This window comes from Mesocricetus auratus, unplaced genomic scaffold (genome assembly GCF_017639785.1).
Source record: "Mesocricetus auratus isolate SY011 unplaced genomic scaffold, BCM_Maur_2.0 Super-Scaffold_100011, whole genome shotgun sequence".
Classification (NCBI taxonomy): Eukaryota; Metazoa; Chordata; class Mammalia; order Rodentia; family Cricetidae; genus Mesocricetus; species Mesocricetus auratus.
Genome location: NW_024429195.1, coordinates 50174163 through 50192477, shown reverse-complemented (window position 1 = coordinate 50192477; position 18315 = coordinate 50174163). Strand labels below are relative to the sequence as shown.

General features: G+C 44.5%; 1 protein-coding gene across 1 annotated transcript in view; it reads right to left on the bottom strand.

The window, feature by feature from the left end:
* Msrb3 (methionine sulfoxide reductase B3) overlaps positions 1-16309 on the bottom strand; it is a 114293-nt gene extending 97984 nt beyond the window's left edge. Inside the window, exon 1 of the mRNA XM_005081520.4 lies at positions 16079-16309. Within this exon, the coding sequence (XP_005081577.4) occupies positions 16079-16241 (163 nt within the window). The 5' untranslated portion in view covers positions 16242-16309. The remainder of the gene's footprint in view (positions 1-16078) is intronic.
* Positions 16310-18315: the final 2006 nt, after the last annotated feature.

Here is an 18315-nt window from a genome sequence, read left to right as displayed (position 1 = left end):
AAATGATAATCAGATTCAAGCATCTGAACTCTGCTTACGAGCTGCTTGAAGTAGTTACTCCTACTTGTTACGTCTGGCTCTCCACTTCCCATGCTGGGAATGCGATTCCTGCTCCCGCCCCCTTGTGGCGAAGGGAGACCCTGCGACAAGCTCCAAAAATGAAGAAGTGCCGCTTCCCAGCCTCTCTAACTGTTGGTGTGAAACCCTGCAGAGCCTGCTTTTCTTCTGTAACAAAACCCAGCAATGCTCTATAATTAGATGAGAGTAACTCTATTAGCCATGATCCTGGAATAAGGAGACAAGCAGCAGCCCTTCCATATGGCCCACAATGAGCACACAGTACAAATAAGAACAAAGCTTTCAGCATCTTCAGCCACTGGTATCCGTGATTGTTTGTTACAGCAAGAACTAAAGTTCAGGTAATAACTCGTTTGACATTGCATGGCAGCAAGTGATGGAGCCAGAAGAAAGCTTGTTTTAATATCTTCTACTATATTAAAATTCCTTTGGGTTGGAGACATAGCCCAGCAGTTAGGCGAGGTATTGCTCTTCTAGAGGACATGAGTTTAGTTCCCAACAGTCAGGTCACAACTTCTTGAACTCCAGCTCCTCTGTGGCAATCAGATACCCTCAGCCTCCGTGAGCTTTTGTCCACATCCACACTTAAAAATAATACATATATGTTTTTAATCCTCCAAGATAGGAATTCTGGTGCTCCAGATCACTGTACCAATTTCAGGAAACATAGTCCCAAGAGATGCGAAGTCAATGCCAAGGACAGGGAAGATAGATAGATAGATAGATAGATAGATAGATAGATAGATAGATAGATAGATAGAATCTTCTAGTGTCCCAGAATCCATCACCTCCTCCAGAGAGAAGTTCTGCCTGCAGAACTTCAGTCCTCAATATTCTCCGGTACATATCACACTCCCCAACTCTCTTAGCCTTTACTATTCCTAGTGCCTCACTCAGTGCCTAACTCTTAGAAGGTAGCCAACCTATACCAGTGGAATAAGTAAACAAATATTATGTCCTGATTATAACCAATTGTTCAGTTACTTCCTAAAATCTCTTTCCTGGAGATCTCTATAGATGTTTAGCTTCCCTACCTACCAAATATGGATAATAATAGTCATTTCATTAAAGTTTGGGTTAAATTCAATGTTTATAGCACTACATAGTACAGAGAAGTGAACTGTACTATCCCTGTCCAGAAGGGAAACAAAGATGAGAAAGAGAAGGAAAAGAGAATGAGCTATACACAGAATTTGGTTAACTTAGTTTAAGACATGGGATCATTAAAACTTAACTTCACAAGGATGATTTTTCCACTTCAGAAATTATGCTTTCATGACTTTGGGGGGATGATCTCACCTTTGACAAAAAAACAAAACTTCAAATTTTATACTTTTGGTTGTGAGCATAGCCTTTAAGGACTGAGCCATCTCTCCAGCCCAAAACTTCAAATTTTACACTCTATGATTTCAGTGAATTGAGTGACGCAGCTTTATGCATGCAAAAACCAAAGAGCTGAGCAGCTCTTATCAACTCCAACAGAAGCTATAAATTATTATTGCAATGTCACTTACTACCTTTCAAAGATAAAGCCTTCAAGGACCTAAGACTAATTTTGCACATGACCCTGAGAATTGTCCATATCACTTGAGATTTTGAATTCCCAGCACTAATAACCTTGTGACTGGCAGTAATTTTTTCATCAAAATGCCAGTAAATTCCATTGTCCTAGGTCCCTCTTCAGCACAGAATGGTGGTGTCTTTTTATATATTCCATAATACATTTTGACTTGCAACCAGATTATTCAATAACAATATCCCAACCTCCTTATTATGGCTTTTGATAATCTTCTTTCTAAAGAAACGTTTTGCAAGAGGTATGATTACTTTTATTAAATTCCCTCAGGGCTTAGGAAGCAAAATAAATATATCTTTTCTTGTTTAAAAGGTGTGTCAGCTAAAGGATGGACCCTAGGCTATGAATGGTATATAGTGATGCTTATAACACATAAATCAAAATGTCAGTAATCTGAGGCTGCCAAAATTAAGATTTAAATAAATGGTGGTGTGGTGATTTGAATAAGACCCCCATGAGGTCACAGGCTTGAATGCTTGGTCACAAGGGTGTGGCACTATTGAGTGGTGTGGCCTTGTTGGAGGAAGTGTGTCACTTTCAAATGCTCAAGCCAGGTCCAGTGTCTCTCTCCTTCTAACTGTGAATCCAAATGTAGAGCTCTCAGCTACCTCTCCAGCACCATGTCTGCCGCCATGCTTTCTGTCATGCTGATAATGGACTGTAAGCCTCTGAACTGTAAGCCAGCCCCTATTAAATGGTTTCCTTTATAAGAGTTGCTGAGGTCATGGTGTCTCTTCACAGCAACAGAACATTGACTACGACACATGGTAATCAGTAAATACAATGAATGTTACATAATTAGATGAAAGTTATCCTTAAAAGAAAACTGCAATATGAAAACAACAATAGTGCAGAAACAATCACTTTCAACCATAGACTCCATTTTAAGCAATAGAGCGGGAAAAATCTTCCTAAATTTCTCTCACATAAAAGAGTTAAGTGCTGTTTCACTTTTAATATAATATTTAGACTGGGTGAAGTTTGCTGGCATTTTTTTTACAATCATAGAAACTAAAATAACCCATATAAAAGATGAAGGTGAATATAACATAGTTAGCACACTATGATAAACGAGCACCGGGAGAAAAATGTCACAAAAGTAAAAGTGACCTTAAATTTGCTTATTAAAGTAGTGACTCGTGCAGCACCAGGAAATGAAGAAATGACCTGGAAGGGTTTTGAAGAAGGGAGAAAAGGAGAGACTATCTTTCATCTGCTACATGCAGGCACAGACAAAAGACAAGCAATACTTTCCAAAAGAGCTTTTCACACAGTCTGTAATCAGATTCGTCACTCCCATCACAGTGGAGAAGAGAATATAAAAACAGGAAAACCTGCATCCACCCTTAAAGGAACGCAAACTGGGCTCTTCTAAAAAGCTTCTAGCGGATAAAGTGCAAAGAGGAGGAACGGGAGAAAAGGGCCAAATCCCAGCTGCACGTCACATGGGATCACTGCCTGCGAGTTAGTGAGAGGCCAGCAATTCCCATCAGACTCTACAGAGAAAGCAGAAGAAAGGCCACAACACAGCCAGGCACCAGGTATGGAAGGTGCCCGTGAACATGCGCTCTGTCTGCATCCCGTGCCTACATGCTGACTCTCAAAAGTGACAGCCAAACTGAGAGATCCTGGGGGTTCTGCCTGGAAAATTCTGGCTAGTGCTCCAACTGGAAACAAGAAGCTCTGACAGCAAGACAAACCCCCTCCCCTCCCCCTCCCCTCTCCCTCCTCTCCCCCTCCTCCTGATGCCACTCTCTCTATTCACAGTCTGTGTCTGAGAAAAAAAAATCCACAGAGAGCCAAGGCTTCTTTTGTAAGCTTGAAAGACAAGCTCATGCCACACCCAGAGGTGCTCTCATTCCCCAAATGGGACAGCCCATGTTGCATTCACTCCTCATTCTATTTGACAAACAGAAAGTAAGCCCAGCCTCCATGGTCCCTGGCAGCTTACCTGCTAGTGTTGTGAAAGCTAAGGTCACACAGAGACACAAAGGGGAACACAGACCCGCACAGCAGAGGGAAGGAATGCAGTCTGAAGCCTGGAGAAACGTTTGCTTCATTTAACATTTAAATTAACAGCAAAGGATAGGACCCATGCCTGGCTTCTCTTCAAAGAAGAAAGGGGTCAGGAGAGATGCTTTGGTGGTTTAGAGCACTGGTTGCTCTTGCAGAGGACCTGGGTTCAATTCCCAGCACCCACACGGTGGATCCTGACCATCTATAACTCCAGTTCCAGGGGATGTGACACCCTCTTCTGACCTCTGTGCACAGCAGACGTGCACACGGCCTACATATATACTTGTGGGCAAAACACTCATACACATAAAATTTCAAGGAAATAAATAATATCTGGTGGCCAGGGGTGTGGCTGAAGGGGAGCATGCTCATCGAGCACTTGCAAGGCCCTGGGGTACATTCCCAGAACCATACCCCATAAAAAAAGAAAAGAAAGGAAAACAGAAGTGTCCCAAACGAAGAAGGTGATAGTGCCAGGAGGTAAATGTCACTCACAGAAGGTAAGAAGACGGAGGGTGTGGCTGAAGCTGAAGTCTGCAGAGCAGATCGTGGAAGCCATTGCAAGGACATGTTAAAAGAATAGAAATTAATGAGGTTATTATCATCAGATACACAGGTTTAAGTTTCAATACGACAAAAATGAAAACGGGTAGGAGTCACACAGGACCAAGGGCAGACACTGATCTCTAATCCAAAGGTCTGCTGTCGGTGTGAGACAGGTATTTTAAATCAGGAGACCATGGTTCTGGCTCAATACACAGTGAAAACAGTACAAGCATTCACTAATCTGGGGAATAAGGAGGAGGTCAAAGTTCAGGTAGAAAAGGAAGTTCTGGTTTTGACACGGTCAGGCTGCCCAAGGCAAGGTTGTCCACTCAGTGATGACACAGACAGGATGAACACAAGGGAACTGGGCTGATGAGGAGATAACTTATCATTCTTTTCTCACTTAGTGCATCACCTTAGTAATCTTACTTCGTGGCTCCAGTTCCAGTCTGTATTTCAATAACGTCCCCGGTATCTCCTAAAAGGAGGATCTAAGGCAGGTTCTAATCCCAGAAGGGAAAGATCAAAGAAGTATTGTCCCAGAACAGTAAAGATGACCATGACTGTAATGGCAGTGGGCTGCTGGTAGAATTTCTGTGAGTCACTGTGAAAGGACCCATGCCGAGTAATACCAAGGCAACTTATAAAAGAAAGCACTCAGTCTCAGGGCTCCCAGTTCCAAAGGGCTAGAATCCATGACCATCACAGTGGAGAGCATGGCAGCAGGCAGGGAAGTGTGGAGTTACGGCAGTAGCCAAGAGACACTGGGAATGGGGTGGACTTTTGAAACCTCAAAGCCCGCCCCTAGTGACACACCTCCTCCAACAAGGCCACACCTCCTAATCCTTCCCAAACAGCTCTACTGACTGGGAATCCATCATTCAATTATATGAGCCAATGGGAGTATTTGCATTCAAACCACCACAGTAATTCACACATATCCCTTTCATTTTGTGATTAAAACAATCTATTAACAATGGGGCACGCTATCACCCCCATTTTGCCAGTGAAAGAACTGAGACATAGGTTTCATCAATTAGATAGATCAGACACCAGGACAAAAGGACTACTCCTAGGAATGGGAGTGGCTAGTGTATCAAACAACCTGAAGTTAGGAAGGCCAGGAGCAAATGGAACCCACTGGGTTTAAAAAGAACACCATCAGTGACTTCCTCTAGAGCAGTTCGTTTCAAGGAAGTAACACCAACGAGGCTTCACCTCTGGCACCTCCTCCCCTAATCCTAACCAGGAGCAGTCCCTCTCTGAACCAGCGACTTAGTCCTAAATATTACACCTACTGTTGTTCTTGGTCCCTACGATATCTTCCCCAGACAACAGCCAGAATGTGTATTAAAAGTGAAGCTCGGGGCCCCTGATCGCCTACCTAACATCCTTTAAACACTTCCATGCTCAGCTACCTAAACTATCAGCATGCTCTAAAAATCCAGAAAGTGGCTGGGAAAACCGTTGGAAGATACAAATGTTTCCTTGCAAGCCTGAAAACTTGAGTTTGAGCTTCAGGACTCACAACAATGGAAGACAAGAGCCAAGTACTGAAAGCTACCCTCTAACCGCCACACACCTGCTGCTGACATGTGTCTATACCTACACCATACGTAAACATGATTAAAAAAGTGTAGAGTCCTATAGGATCTTCCCCTACTGTTGATTTCAGCTCTAACTGTTCTGTCTTGCTCCTACCACAAAAATGGTCTTTTTTTTTTTTTACAAGAGGACAGGGCAGTTTCAAACCAAGAAGAGAAACCTGAGACCGAGTCTGTCTCTAGTTGACACTGTATCCTCAATGTAAGACACATTAGTACCTCACTTGTAAAAAGAGTTGATACATATTTTTTGGATGGGTAACAGAAAAAAAGAGAATGATAGTAAGGAGATAAAGAATCTGTAAACCAGCTTGAAGACTAAATGGAGAATAATGGAACAGGAAGGACTGGGTTGAAAGAGGGCAGGGATGAGAGGGCAGAGTAGAGGAGGTAGCACAGGGAAGGATAACAAACTCTAAAGGCCTTTGAAAGGCCAGATGGAAACCTATCATGGCAGAAGTTTCCTAAAATATATGTCTGTGCGTATAGAAAAATTTACATGGAGCTAGCCTACAATGGGAGTACAATGTCTCTCCCAACCACCACACACTATCAAACTAAAAACCCAGTGGCAGGCATGAGTTACCTCTTTTCAAAGCTGTTGCTCAGTGAGATCCCAGAGATGTCCCTCCACCAAAATCACAAGTCATTGGCACTGCTGTTGGTATTCTCCAGAGGTAAGACTCCTACTGCTAAAGACATTGTGCACTTGAGTCACAGGTTATGAAAACGTCAAATCAGTGCTTACCTGGAACATTTATTCTTACAGGTGCAGGGAACTGCTATGCATGGTATGCTGTCGCTGGGTGGTGGTGGAGGTTAACTAGTCAACAGCCTTTCTCTTCTGTGGACCCTGAAATTTACAGCAGCAAGTAGCCTAGAAAGATACTCGGACCAGCAAGTATCAATTGACAGATGCAAGCTATCTGAAAAATTCCTAGGATGTAACTGATTCAAGTAAGGTCATAATAAATCCCCTTTTTAAAAAGAGGATATTTGAGGCTGACAAGACCATAAATCAGGTAGAGGGTGCTTGTCACCAAGCCTGAAGACCAGAGTTCGATCCCTAAAACACACGGTGGAAGGAGAAAACTGACTCTGTCAAGTTGCCTTCTGGCCTTTACATATGCACCATGCTGTGTGTGTGTGTGTGTGTGTGTGTGTCTGTCTGTCTGTCTGTCTGTCTGTGTCTATATGTGTGTGTGTCTGTCCGTCTGTATGTATGAATGTGTGTGTCTGTGTGTGTGTCTGTATGTGTGTGTGTGTCTGTCTGTATACGTATGTGTATGTGTGTCTGTATATGTGTACGTGTCTGTCTGTATGTGTGTGTATCTGTCTGTATGTGTCTGTCTGTATATGTGTATGTATGTGTGTCTGTATATGTGTATGTATCTGTCTGTATGTGTGTGTGTCTGTATGTGTGTCTGTATGTGTGTGTCTGTCTGTCTGTATACGTGTGTGTATGTGTGTCTGTATATGTGTCTGTCTGTATGTGTCTGTCTGTATGTGTGTGTATGTGTCTGTCTGTATGTGCATGTGTCTGCTTATATATGTGTGTGTGTCTGTATGTGTGTCTATATGTGTGTATATGTGTACACAGAGACAGAGAGAGAGTCATACAAACACAGGCTCACACTGTCCCCCACTCACATAAATAAATGTAAAACATTTTTTTAAATTATGGTCTTTCTTTTTAATGTATGGTACACAGCAATATAGAAACACAGAAATGTTCCAGGAGAAAAAGTCAGACACACACTATACGCAGCAGACAACAGCATCTGGATGTAAAGTCCCAGAGCGTGCAGAACTGAAGAGTGTAATAGAAGCTGCCTCTATGCCTGAGGGAGAAAGACACTGTCACTGGTGAGAAATAAGAAAATCACAAAGCCCTGCAGATAACAGTCAGGCAGAGGAGAATGTAACTGGTGACATCACACAGACAGCCTTAATATTTCATTCTAACGCTGGGTGGGAGACTCAGATTTTATAACAAGATTCTGCTTGCCTTATACCTCATGCAATACTCTTCTTGCATGTGTGAAACATTTTCAAATTAAAAAAAAGATCAAAACTTACTAATAAACTGTAGAGGTGGGGCACTTTACAATGCTCAAGAGTCACATGTAAGCAACATGTTTTGTTGTTGTTTTCTTTCCTTTAATGACTCTGTTGAAAGTTTTCCCTTCTGAGATAAACTCTCAAGCATAAACAAGCATCCCGTCTGCCCTTTAAAACACAGACATCATTTCTAATGCTTAAGGCTGTCACCGCCAACAGGGCATTCATGTAATACTTCTAATATGCCTGTAATCTATCTTTTGAATAAACACTAAATCTTTTAAAAGGTTATGCAACATTAGCTAGAGATCAAATTCCTGGGCACACCAGGATGCAGAGTTCAAACATAAGGTCTTAGAGTGTTTGCAGATAGCTCAACAAAAGAGAGAAACGTAAAGAATAACAAGGAAAACCTGATTCTATATGATTTATTATCCATGCTATTTCCATTAAGAGTTGTGGAAGCTCCTGGAAGACTTTCCAGACAACCCACAGACTACAGATTCAAAAAAGCAACATCACAGGGTAGCAGTTAAGTTCATTTGCTCTGCAGAGATGGAAGGAGGAGCACAAGTCAGGTAACCAGCCTAAGCAAAAACAAGCAGGGATATATGTCTCCCAACTGCCACCCACTGTTCCTCTCAGGCCACTAAATGACTCCCCCTCAACACTACTGGGGGACAGAAGAGCCTGCGCTGTTTCAAACTGCTCTTCTTATAGGTGAGCATCCTCTGCCTTCAACCCATTCCCTCCTTGGCCCACTGAGGCAGTCTGACACACTCGCATCAAGAAACCAGGGGCTGGAGAGATGGCTCAGCAGTTAAGAGCACTGGCTGCCCTTCCAGAGGATCCAGGATCAATTCCCAGCAAGCACATGGCAGCTCACAACCATCTGACTCCAGTTCCATGGGATCCACCGCCCTCTTCTGGCCTCCATGGACACTGCACCATCATGGCGCAGACATGTATGCAGGCTACATATTCACACCCATAAAATAAAAAATTTAAAACCTAATATAGTTTTTGAAAAATCAGAAGCAAAGATGACAGTGCGCTTTCTCCCTTTCAACTATTGTGAAACTAGAGCTACAAGAGTGTTCATGGCATCCCACCCACTATCTTATCTAATCTGGGCTAGGTCCCAGGAGATGTGACCACATTGTTCCTCATTAACACATTTCTAATCTCTCCAACTCCAACCAAGCCCAGATCCTGTAGTCACCAAACCGAATAAAAACAAAAGGGTAAACATAAAAACATAAGGTGGATTTCTACAAGGACTAACTTACATTCCCGTGTAGCACAGGCTTATTCTCAATAATGACTTAAGTTTAATATATACATTGAAGTACTTTTTCCTTACTCATTAAATAAAATAATCAATCCAAGAAACTGGAAGAGCTCATTATACTGTGTATAGCAACGGTGGACAGGTATAGCCAAAATAGTGAGTTCTATAAGGGTGTTATACAAATTTCACCTTAAAATCATATTATAGACTAGGAACAATGCCTGAAAACAGTTTTTGAAGTATACTGTCGCTATCTCCTCATCCTTGAGACTATTTAATAACCCAGCCAGTACATCTCCTGGCCAAAAGTAAAAAGAAAAAGAAATAAAAATAAAAACGGGTGGCAGGTACCGTGAGAGGGTTTTAAGGAATTTCCTTTTGTTCAAAATCTCAGTGATTTATTTAATAAAAAAAAAAGTTAAAGTGAGACAATGACCCAGGGGACACTGAATCTGGAATGTCCCTGCAAAGCCAGAACACCAGGTGAGGCCTACAAGCTCTGTAGGTCATAATTTCCACATATGTACTCTGCGAGCTTATCAGCATGCTTTTATACTCAAAGTTGAATTTCAAAACTTTACAGCAGCTTTCTGCTGTTTCGAATTTTCTCAGTCATCAGCTACTAAAAGTGTAGCTATTAGCATATGGGGGGTGCTCTTGTTTTTAATTTAGAGAGGAAGAAATTATTCTTAATACTACACTCCATCCATAAACCTGCCACTGCCTACATGTGAGGACCGATGCATTGTCTCTGAAAACTCAGAATCAGGATATCCCCTGAGTCTGAAGCTGTGCCCTGAGCACACACATCCCAGGCCACTCCTCTCTCCGGCCCACCTTTAATCAGATCTAGGTGTCATCAATCTCCACAATCCACATACACAAAGCCTCCCATGAAGGGTATTCCCTGAACTTTGCTCCAGATATCCGAACATTGTCCTAAGTCTTCTATGTCACCCCACAGTTGACTACAATGAGTAGATATGCCGGGTAGCATGCTCCTCCATGAGAGCAGCAAGGTGGCTAACTCCAGGTGCAGAAGCCATGCAGAGACAACTGATAACACCAACAGGGCATTCACGTTTCAGGAATTTTTCTTTTTTTTTTTAGTACAAAGGGGAAGGATGTGCGTGTCTGCTTTATTGTGTATTTTAGACTGGAAGTATTCGGAGACAAACCTGACCAGGCCGTGGGAAGTGCTCCTAAAGCAGACTCATCAGAGAAAGGAGAATATGCCATTCTATCTCCACTAACTGCATGGTCTTGGGGGGAAGACAAAGGGAGAACCAAGGAGGGATGTGAGACAGAGCGTGTGTCCAGAACTAACTGAGTATCACAGAGTCTGAATTACTCAGGAGAGTGAGGAAGTAGCAGCCCCCGCAGTGCAGGCTTAGGGCATCCTAGATGCAGCATCTTGCATTCAGTGTTTCCTATGTTATATGAGGAATTAGAAAAGTGATATTTCTTCAGCAAAGCTGCTCAGACAGAATGCCAGGTGCCAGGTGGACATCTTTGAAAGCCTTATCAAATCTGTCTTCTTTCGGGGACTTTGGCCGAGTCCCTCCTTGTAAGCAAGCCAACCGATGTTCTCCTCTTACCTTCCTTGACAAGCCCTCCTCACTCATGCATGTTTTATTTCTAGACCTGCCTGCTCTCCCCCTGGAAGCCTCAGCCACACAGGAGTCTACTACACAATTCCACGGGAATAAACAGAAGATATCTGAAACTGATGCTTATTTTGTTCCATTTATAAACCTCTTCGGAGATCCCATTCTCTAGGTCATTGAAGCTTAACACACTACCTATGTTGTAATTTAAAAAGTGGCACGCGAGAAAGACACCATGCAACAGAACTCACGTGGAGGGTTTTGGTTTTTTTTTAATTAGGGGAAAGGGCATGGGAAAAGGGGGAGAGGAGGATGGAGACGGCCTCTTGGGATAGGAGCAGCAGAAGAGAAAAGGGGGAGGGGACAGAGAGACAGGCAGAGAAGCAGGGGTGGGGGACAGACAGACAGAGAAAGAGAGAAGGATGGGAGGTAGGCAGAGTCCCTTTAAAAGGGAACATAGTGAGTGTGCACAGATGGTGCTCTTAGTGGCTGCAGCTGAGGGCTTGTCCTGTCAGAACCCCAAGGGCAGGCCAGTACAGATGCCTGAACACTAACAGCCCACAGCCTTTATCTATCCCTGTCTTTCTCAATACGCAGTTGTGGATTTCAGCCCAAGGCACCCAGCAATGCTCCTCCCACCCTGTTGCCACTCCCTCATTCAGATCTATTCCTTGAAAAACCTCTTATTCTTATTCAGCCCAGTGGTTTCTCTGCCAGTTCCATTCATCCTATGAACTGTTAGAAATGCAATCTACAGTTCAACTCTGGTTGTGACATTTCATGGATCAAGAAACTCCAATTTCATAGCTTAGTAGGCCAGTCCAAATCTCCGGGCCTAGCAGTAAGAGTCTTGCAGGTTCTGAGCCAAAGCAAATCCCCCAACTCTTTACTTTCACATTCTTCCCCTTTATCTTTTGCATTTACCGTCTGATGTAATATGGCATACCCGACCAAAGTCGGTCTCCTCCCACATGAGTTTGCCGTCATCTCTCCTGCTGCATCCCTCCAGGTGAGGAGAAAACTCCCTACCGTCCACATACGGCATCTGCACACAGGACACTGGAGAGCTCGTGGCAAAGTTTATAAAACAGACTAAGAAAGAATAGTGCACCTGCGTGCCAGTGTCAAGGAGGAAGGTGGAGGTGGGTGTGAGGGCTTCAGGATGCCGGAAGTCAGAATCAGAGTAACTGAGGCCCACCATGCCAGAGTGCCAAGAGCCACCAGCCTGCCACACGGTGACTACTACATATGGTCTTTGTAGAAGTTAAAACAAGTTAAAGATTCAATTAAATAGGGAAGGGGTCACAAAAGAGCATCCGATAAGAGACTGTAAAGATTTCGACCACTGTGAAGAGGAAAGTTCAGGGCGGCAAACCAAACCCCATGAACTCATGCTCCCTAAGTTATTTCTGTTTTGGATGTCTCTATCATTTGCACACTCCTAATGAATTTACATAGGATTTACATAAGGAACTCCTTGGACTCAGCGTTCTAGTGAGTGGAGTCTCAAAACTACTCCCGATGATGGCCTACAGAATGGATGGGATGGCTATTGTACAGGATTCTCACCGCTCTGTTACATGCCACGCTCATAGTTCCCGAGTGTGACGGGCATTCAGTTGAGTCCCCATAGGTTTCCTTCTCAGAACTCCTGCAGGAGGACCACTGCCCACTTTACACACACTGCAGTCAAGAAGAAATTATGCAGTGTAAAGACTAATTACCATGGCTCGGTGTTGGTGGCCAACGCCTTGGCTCCCAGTGCTTGGGAGTCAGAGGCAGGTGGATCTCTGTGAGTTCAAGGCCAGCCCGGTCAACAGAGCAAGTGTGTGTGTGTGTTTGTGTATGTGTATGTATGTGTATTTGTCTATGTATATATGTATGTGTGATATATGTGACATATATCACATGAAAATGCCAACTCAAACTCTCTACTTGGCTATACTACATGAGAGTGTAATTAAAAGAGACTTTTAGGGACATCTAGACCAACCATGTGTCCCAAACTGTGTGTGCCAGGAACTAGGATTGAGCACACATTTGTGCTTTGTGTTTGTGGGCAAAGGACACAGAAATAGAATAAGAGTTGCTGAGCAGTAACTGTAAACAGCAAAGAGCAGACTCAAGACCAAAACAAACACAGCCAGGGAAGAGAGGAGCAAATGAAGCAGGGACGGGGGTGTCCCAGGCTCTCGTTACTGCTCACAATCGTAGGCCCTAATAAGGTCTGTCTGCACTTAGCTTCCAGTGGTCTTCCAGTACATTCCTTTTCCCCTTCCTTCCTTTCTCTTGACTAAAACTAGTTCAGGTTTATTTCTGTCACTTGAAACAAGTAGTAATCAAAATCTTCCACAATCCACTGACTCATCGCTGTTCTACTTTTTCTACGTTCTCTTCAAGGCTTCCGAAAAAAATTCAGAAGATTGAGCAACTGAATACACGAACAGTGGGTAAGGTCCACACTGAACCTTCCACGAGGAAGAGAAAAGAGAAAATAAAGGGCGTTCGAGGCAGAGTCATGTACAGCAAATTAAGAGATTCTAATAAAGAGCCGATTTTAAGGCTCACCGTGTGCCTGTGCAAAGGCACCTTAGCTGTGAAGACATCAGACTGGTAGACCGAGTCTTCTGAGAGGCAGGATTATAACACAATGCCTCTACCTAGGGGATTTCATTTGGAAGGTAACCCAGGTAACTAGCAACCGGCTTTCCAAGGGCAGGAAGTGTTGAGTGTACTCTGATATCTTCCTTGACCCAAATACCAAAACCAAGTTATCAGACTGTGCCAGAGGTTTCGGTTTCCCTACAAAGGGCAGGCAGGCAGTTGTTAGTGACAAAAGCAGCAGCTTGTTTTTAAGGGTAAGAACGTATGTACAACTGAATTTTAAGGAGCTCTGGCCAGGCAGGTGCCTTCGGTCAAGCAATCCTCAGGGCAGATGGCTCCCCAAAGCTGAAGCCACGGCCATCAGACCCGACTACCTGTAGACCAGTTTAACATGTGTAGCAAGTCAAAGATTGACACGCAGATGTCTGAAGGAATGAAGTGGGCGGCTCTGCAGGGTTATGCAAACAAAACGAGTAATTTAGGAGCCTGTAGTTAGAAGACATCTACAGAAAAAGCAGTTAAACTTTTAGAACCAAATTCACCGACCAAATGCACAATGTCACAAACATATACACATATTTATAAAATATATACAAAATATAATAATCATAAAATACATATGGGAATAAAAATCAGAGGGCTCTGACTAGTTAGGATGGAGCTCAAAATCACTATTTACTAACATTGTTTTCTGATGGTTTAAAAATCTATGCGTAGTAAGTGAAAAAATTCATCAGAAAAACTGATGAACTCTAGTTGGGGGATAAATTTTAGTCTTTTTTTTTTTTTTTTTTTTGGACAGGTTGCTTATGTAGCCATGACTGACCTAGAACTTGCTATCCAAACCAGGCTGACCTTGAACTCACAAAAACCTGCCTGCCCTGCCTCTGAGTGCCGGGATGAGGTGTATCCCACAATGCTGGGTGTTAGACATTCCTACACTGTAGCGAACGAGCAAGGACTTCTGCCTGAAGAATTGGAACAAATACCTTTAAAAATGGAAGACAGTGCTTTGATTCAAACTCTAAATGACGCTGAATGCTGCAACCTCGCCCAACAGGCAGTTTACATACTGTGACAAAAATCTAAATGGCAAAGAGCTACTGAGTTTAATATATAAAAAAACATTCCAGACATCCACATAGGGAACTATTAAAAGCATCAGAAAGTTGATTGGAACATCAGATAGGAACAAATTTTTTAAACTATGTTTAAATAGTCCAAATATAAACTTGGTGTTCCAAAAACTGGCAAGAGGCCACAGTACAGTTGATTGTGGTCTTCAGAGTCGGCTTGGCCACAGGTATTAAGTCAACATGTCAGACACAAACAATCAGTCATATATTCCCTTCAGAACAGTCGATCCCTTATCACCCAGCCCACAAGTTTTTAGAAATCCATTGACAAAATGAGAAGTGAGAATCTGTTGATTCCTAAGAAGGACTACGATAAAGCAGCTCCTGTATTACGAATCTGCTAAAAGGTGGGACCCTTTCTGAAGAACAGCGTTCAGGAACAAACATAAAACCGCTGCCACGGCTAGAGTGAGTAGTTACAAACTGCACATTCAGTATATTTAACTATCCGCCGTTGGTCTGAGAAACAACTTCGTCAACTCTATAACCCTGAGGGTATTTTATGGGTAAAATTTATAATTACCCTTTAAAACTAACTGCACCTGAGGGTGCAGTCAACCGCCAACCAATGTGTGTGTCCCGGGTAACCAAATCTCATTTTGACAGTTCAGCACATCGATGGTAAAAATAGCGACCACCTAACATCTTCCAAGTTATCCCAGTTTCCAATAACAATGTTTTGCCACACCAGGCAAAATAAAAGAGCCAAGCCTTGATTAGTTGACCCCGTCCAAATTCAAGAGCCCCTGCAACATCGCATTTCTCTTAAAATCTCACCTCGAGCTTCAAATTATTGGTATTTTGACACTGAGGGGGAGGGAAAACAAAAACTCCCTAATACTTTCCACAAGATTCAAAGCAATTATTGTTCCGCCTTCAGAATTATCACACTCATCGCATAACCTACAAAGGCAGGAACAGCACTTCTTATTCGGAGAGTTTGACTTGGAATAGCCCAGTGGAAAAGTTTGGGTTTGGTTTGTTTTTATAAAAAGGTTCAGATGCTTACTTCCACTTGAAAACAAAACAAAACTGGTACCTGCCCAACTGGGGTTCTGCTGGGTTTGGGCCTATGAGATGACAGCCGAGCCCCGGGTGCACCCCTCTCCCCGGGATGGGGGACAGGATGTGGCGGGGGTCCCGGGATGGTGGCTCTCCCACGTTCCCACGCCCCGGCCCGTTATCCCGGGCCAGGGCTGCAGGGGAGGCCGGAGCGGAGCGGGGCGCGCCCGGGGTGCTGCAGCACACGCCCCCGGCCAGCCCGGGGAGTCACTTGGGGCCCGCTCGGGGACAGTGGCTCCCGCGGCTCAGGTTCGCGGTGGGGGACGGGTAAGGTGTCAGCGCGGAGGCTGGCGGGGCGCGGGGCTCCCGCCTGACCTCGTTCCGCGCTGTCCCTCGGTGGGACACATCCCGGGGACCCGCCCCGGCTCTGCGGCCAGGGGATGACGCTCGAGGCGGAGGAGTTGCGCGGACGCTCCCGGGATGGGGGGGATGGGGTCCCAAGCCTGACTTGGCGGGGTCGCGGGGCCGGATGGGACAGGAGGGGTTGGCGCACTCACCGGGCAGCGTGGTGGCCGCGGCCGAAGCCAGGCAGAGACCGAGGCAGAGCGCGAGAGGGCGCGGGAGGGTCCGCCGCACACTCCGGGGCAGACGAGCGGCCGCCGCTGTCCGCCTCCCTCCTCCCTCCCGGCTCCGGGCGACAGACGGGGCGGCGGGAGGCATGACGGGAAATTCCTGGGCACGGGCGGCCGAGTCCAAATATGAGCATAGGAGCCGAGCGAGGGAGGACCGCGGAGCGCGCCGGCCGCGGACGGGGCCCGCTGCCCGGACCACGGCCGGCGCCAACTCCCGCCCCCTGCGCCGCCTCCACCGCCCCGAGTGCCAGCCCAGAGGGGACCCGGGTGGGAGCACCCTCGCAGCCTCCACCTGAAACCCCTGCGGAGTCAGAACGCCAGAGACGCAAGGACCTGTGGGGTGACATGTCAGGGTGGTGACGGGGTTAGAAGTTCTGGCCTGTGCCGAAGATTGCGGGGTGCCAGGTAAGGTGTGACATGAGCGCGCCTAAGCGTACCCAACACCCATAATACAGAGAACCACGGTCTGCGACCCAGGGACCCCCAGCACCCCCTGTGTGTGTGTCCAGGTGAGAGTCCTTACCACTCCCACTTCGACTGTGTGTGTGGGGGGGGGCTGATGAGATCAGAAAAAGGGCATCCCCTGAACTTTTATTTGAACACCATATATGGTGTCAAGTCAGGCTGACTGAAAGAGTTTCCACACCGTTTACACCGACCTTTATTCATAATCGTACAGGAGCGCCCGCGCGCGCACACACACACACACACACACACACACACACACACACACACACACACACAATTTGTATATATTGCAGACTGTCCGAAAGGCATTCAAAGGTACTACCTCTGATGACCAAAATGTCCCAGATGACTGATTTCAGGTCAAGCACAAGACTACCTGTCTTCGCTTTGGCACTAATTCTACAATTAATCAGATCCAAATGACCCCTCTCAAGACAACGTAATTATGTCCTAATTACTATAATATATATTGTCCCCCAAACAAATTTTTGACAGGATTTGGCGATGTGGGATGTTATACAATTACTTCTCAACATATTAAGAAGCTGAAGAAGTGTGATTAATTGATGCAAAGCACTTAAGGGGTAAATGTCAAACAGATTTAGAGGGTGGATTATTTTAACATGAACTAAAGGGAGATAATTTGTACATCACACTGTGCTTGAAAAGGCTTTATTTGAAAGTTAGTAAACCTCATTTCCAAACAAATTCAGTTCTGGCAAAGTATGAAGGCCCATAAGCCAAAAACCCAGTGCATTTGCAACTGGCTGCCCCCAAAACATCTGGCACTAAAAAATATTATGTCCCGTGGATTACACCCTACAGATGGGCAGATTTCATTTCATGTACTAGCAATGACAGCAGATCTAAGGACAAATGGCCTAAGGAAACTCAGAGTGACTCTGTCGTAATAAAGCAAAGAAGGTCTTTGAAGAACACTTTCATATTAATACTCAGCTATGGAACCGGAACCTGGACAGCTGGAATAGGATGGGAAACTTGAGTATCGCCCTTTCTCTATCTCTCTCTCTCTCTCTCTCTCTCTCTCTCTCTCTCTCTCTCTCTCTCTCTCTCTCTCTCTCTCTCTCTACACACACACACACACACACCATTGAGACTTGTAATAAATAATCACTGTTTTTCTCCTGCTTACCCAGCAACAACCAGCACAGTCCTTTCCCCATAATCTAAATGTTTAAAACTAAAAAGAATGCAGCCATTTATAAACTGAAGATAAGAACCCTCTGCATAAAGGAAAAAGCATGTTTCAAAGGACTGTGGCAACTATGGCTACGCTTAAAATATTTCTGTGCAATGATGGTAAGATGGGAAGATATAAGAAAACAGAAATGGATGCTATTACAGAGTGATTTGTGTTCACTGGAGTAGGGAATTAATGATCAGTTTGCAGGCTTTACCTACCAACTGTGACTTTAAATGCCTGGATTAAGTATGTTAAGGAGGGGGAAAAAGACTCAAATTAATGGGTGTATAGTAAATGACAGATATTAAGCTAGATGTTTTACACCTGATGTTTCAATTGAATCCTGCCAAATATTCTTAAACATGGTATTTCTGTCTGCTCTGCAGTGATGTAGACTGAGACATAGTAACAGAACCTACTCCAGAAGCAGAAGTAGTGTTGGAATTCAAGCCCCAATCCACCATGTCTATACACCTTTTACCTGTTTTCT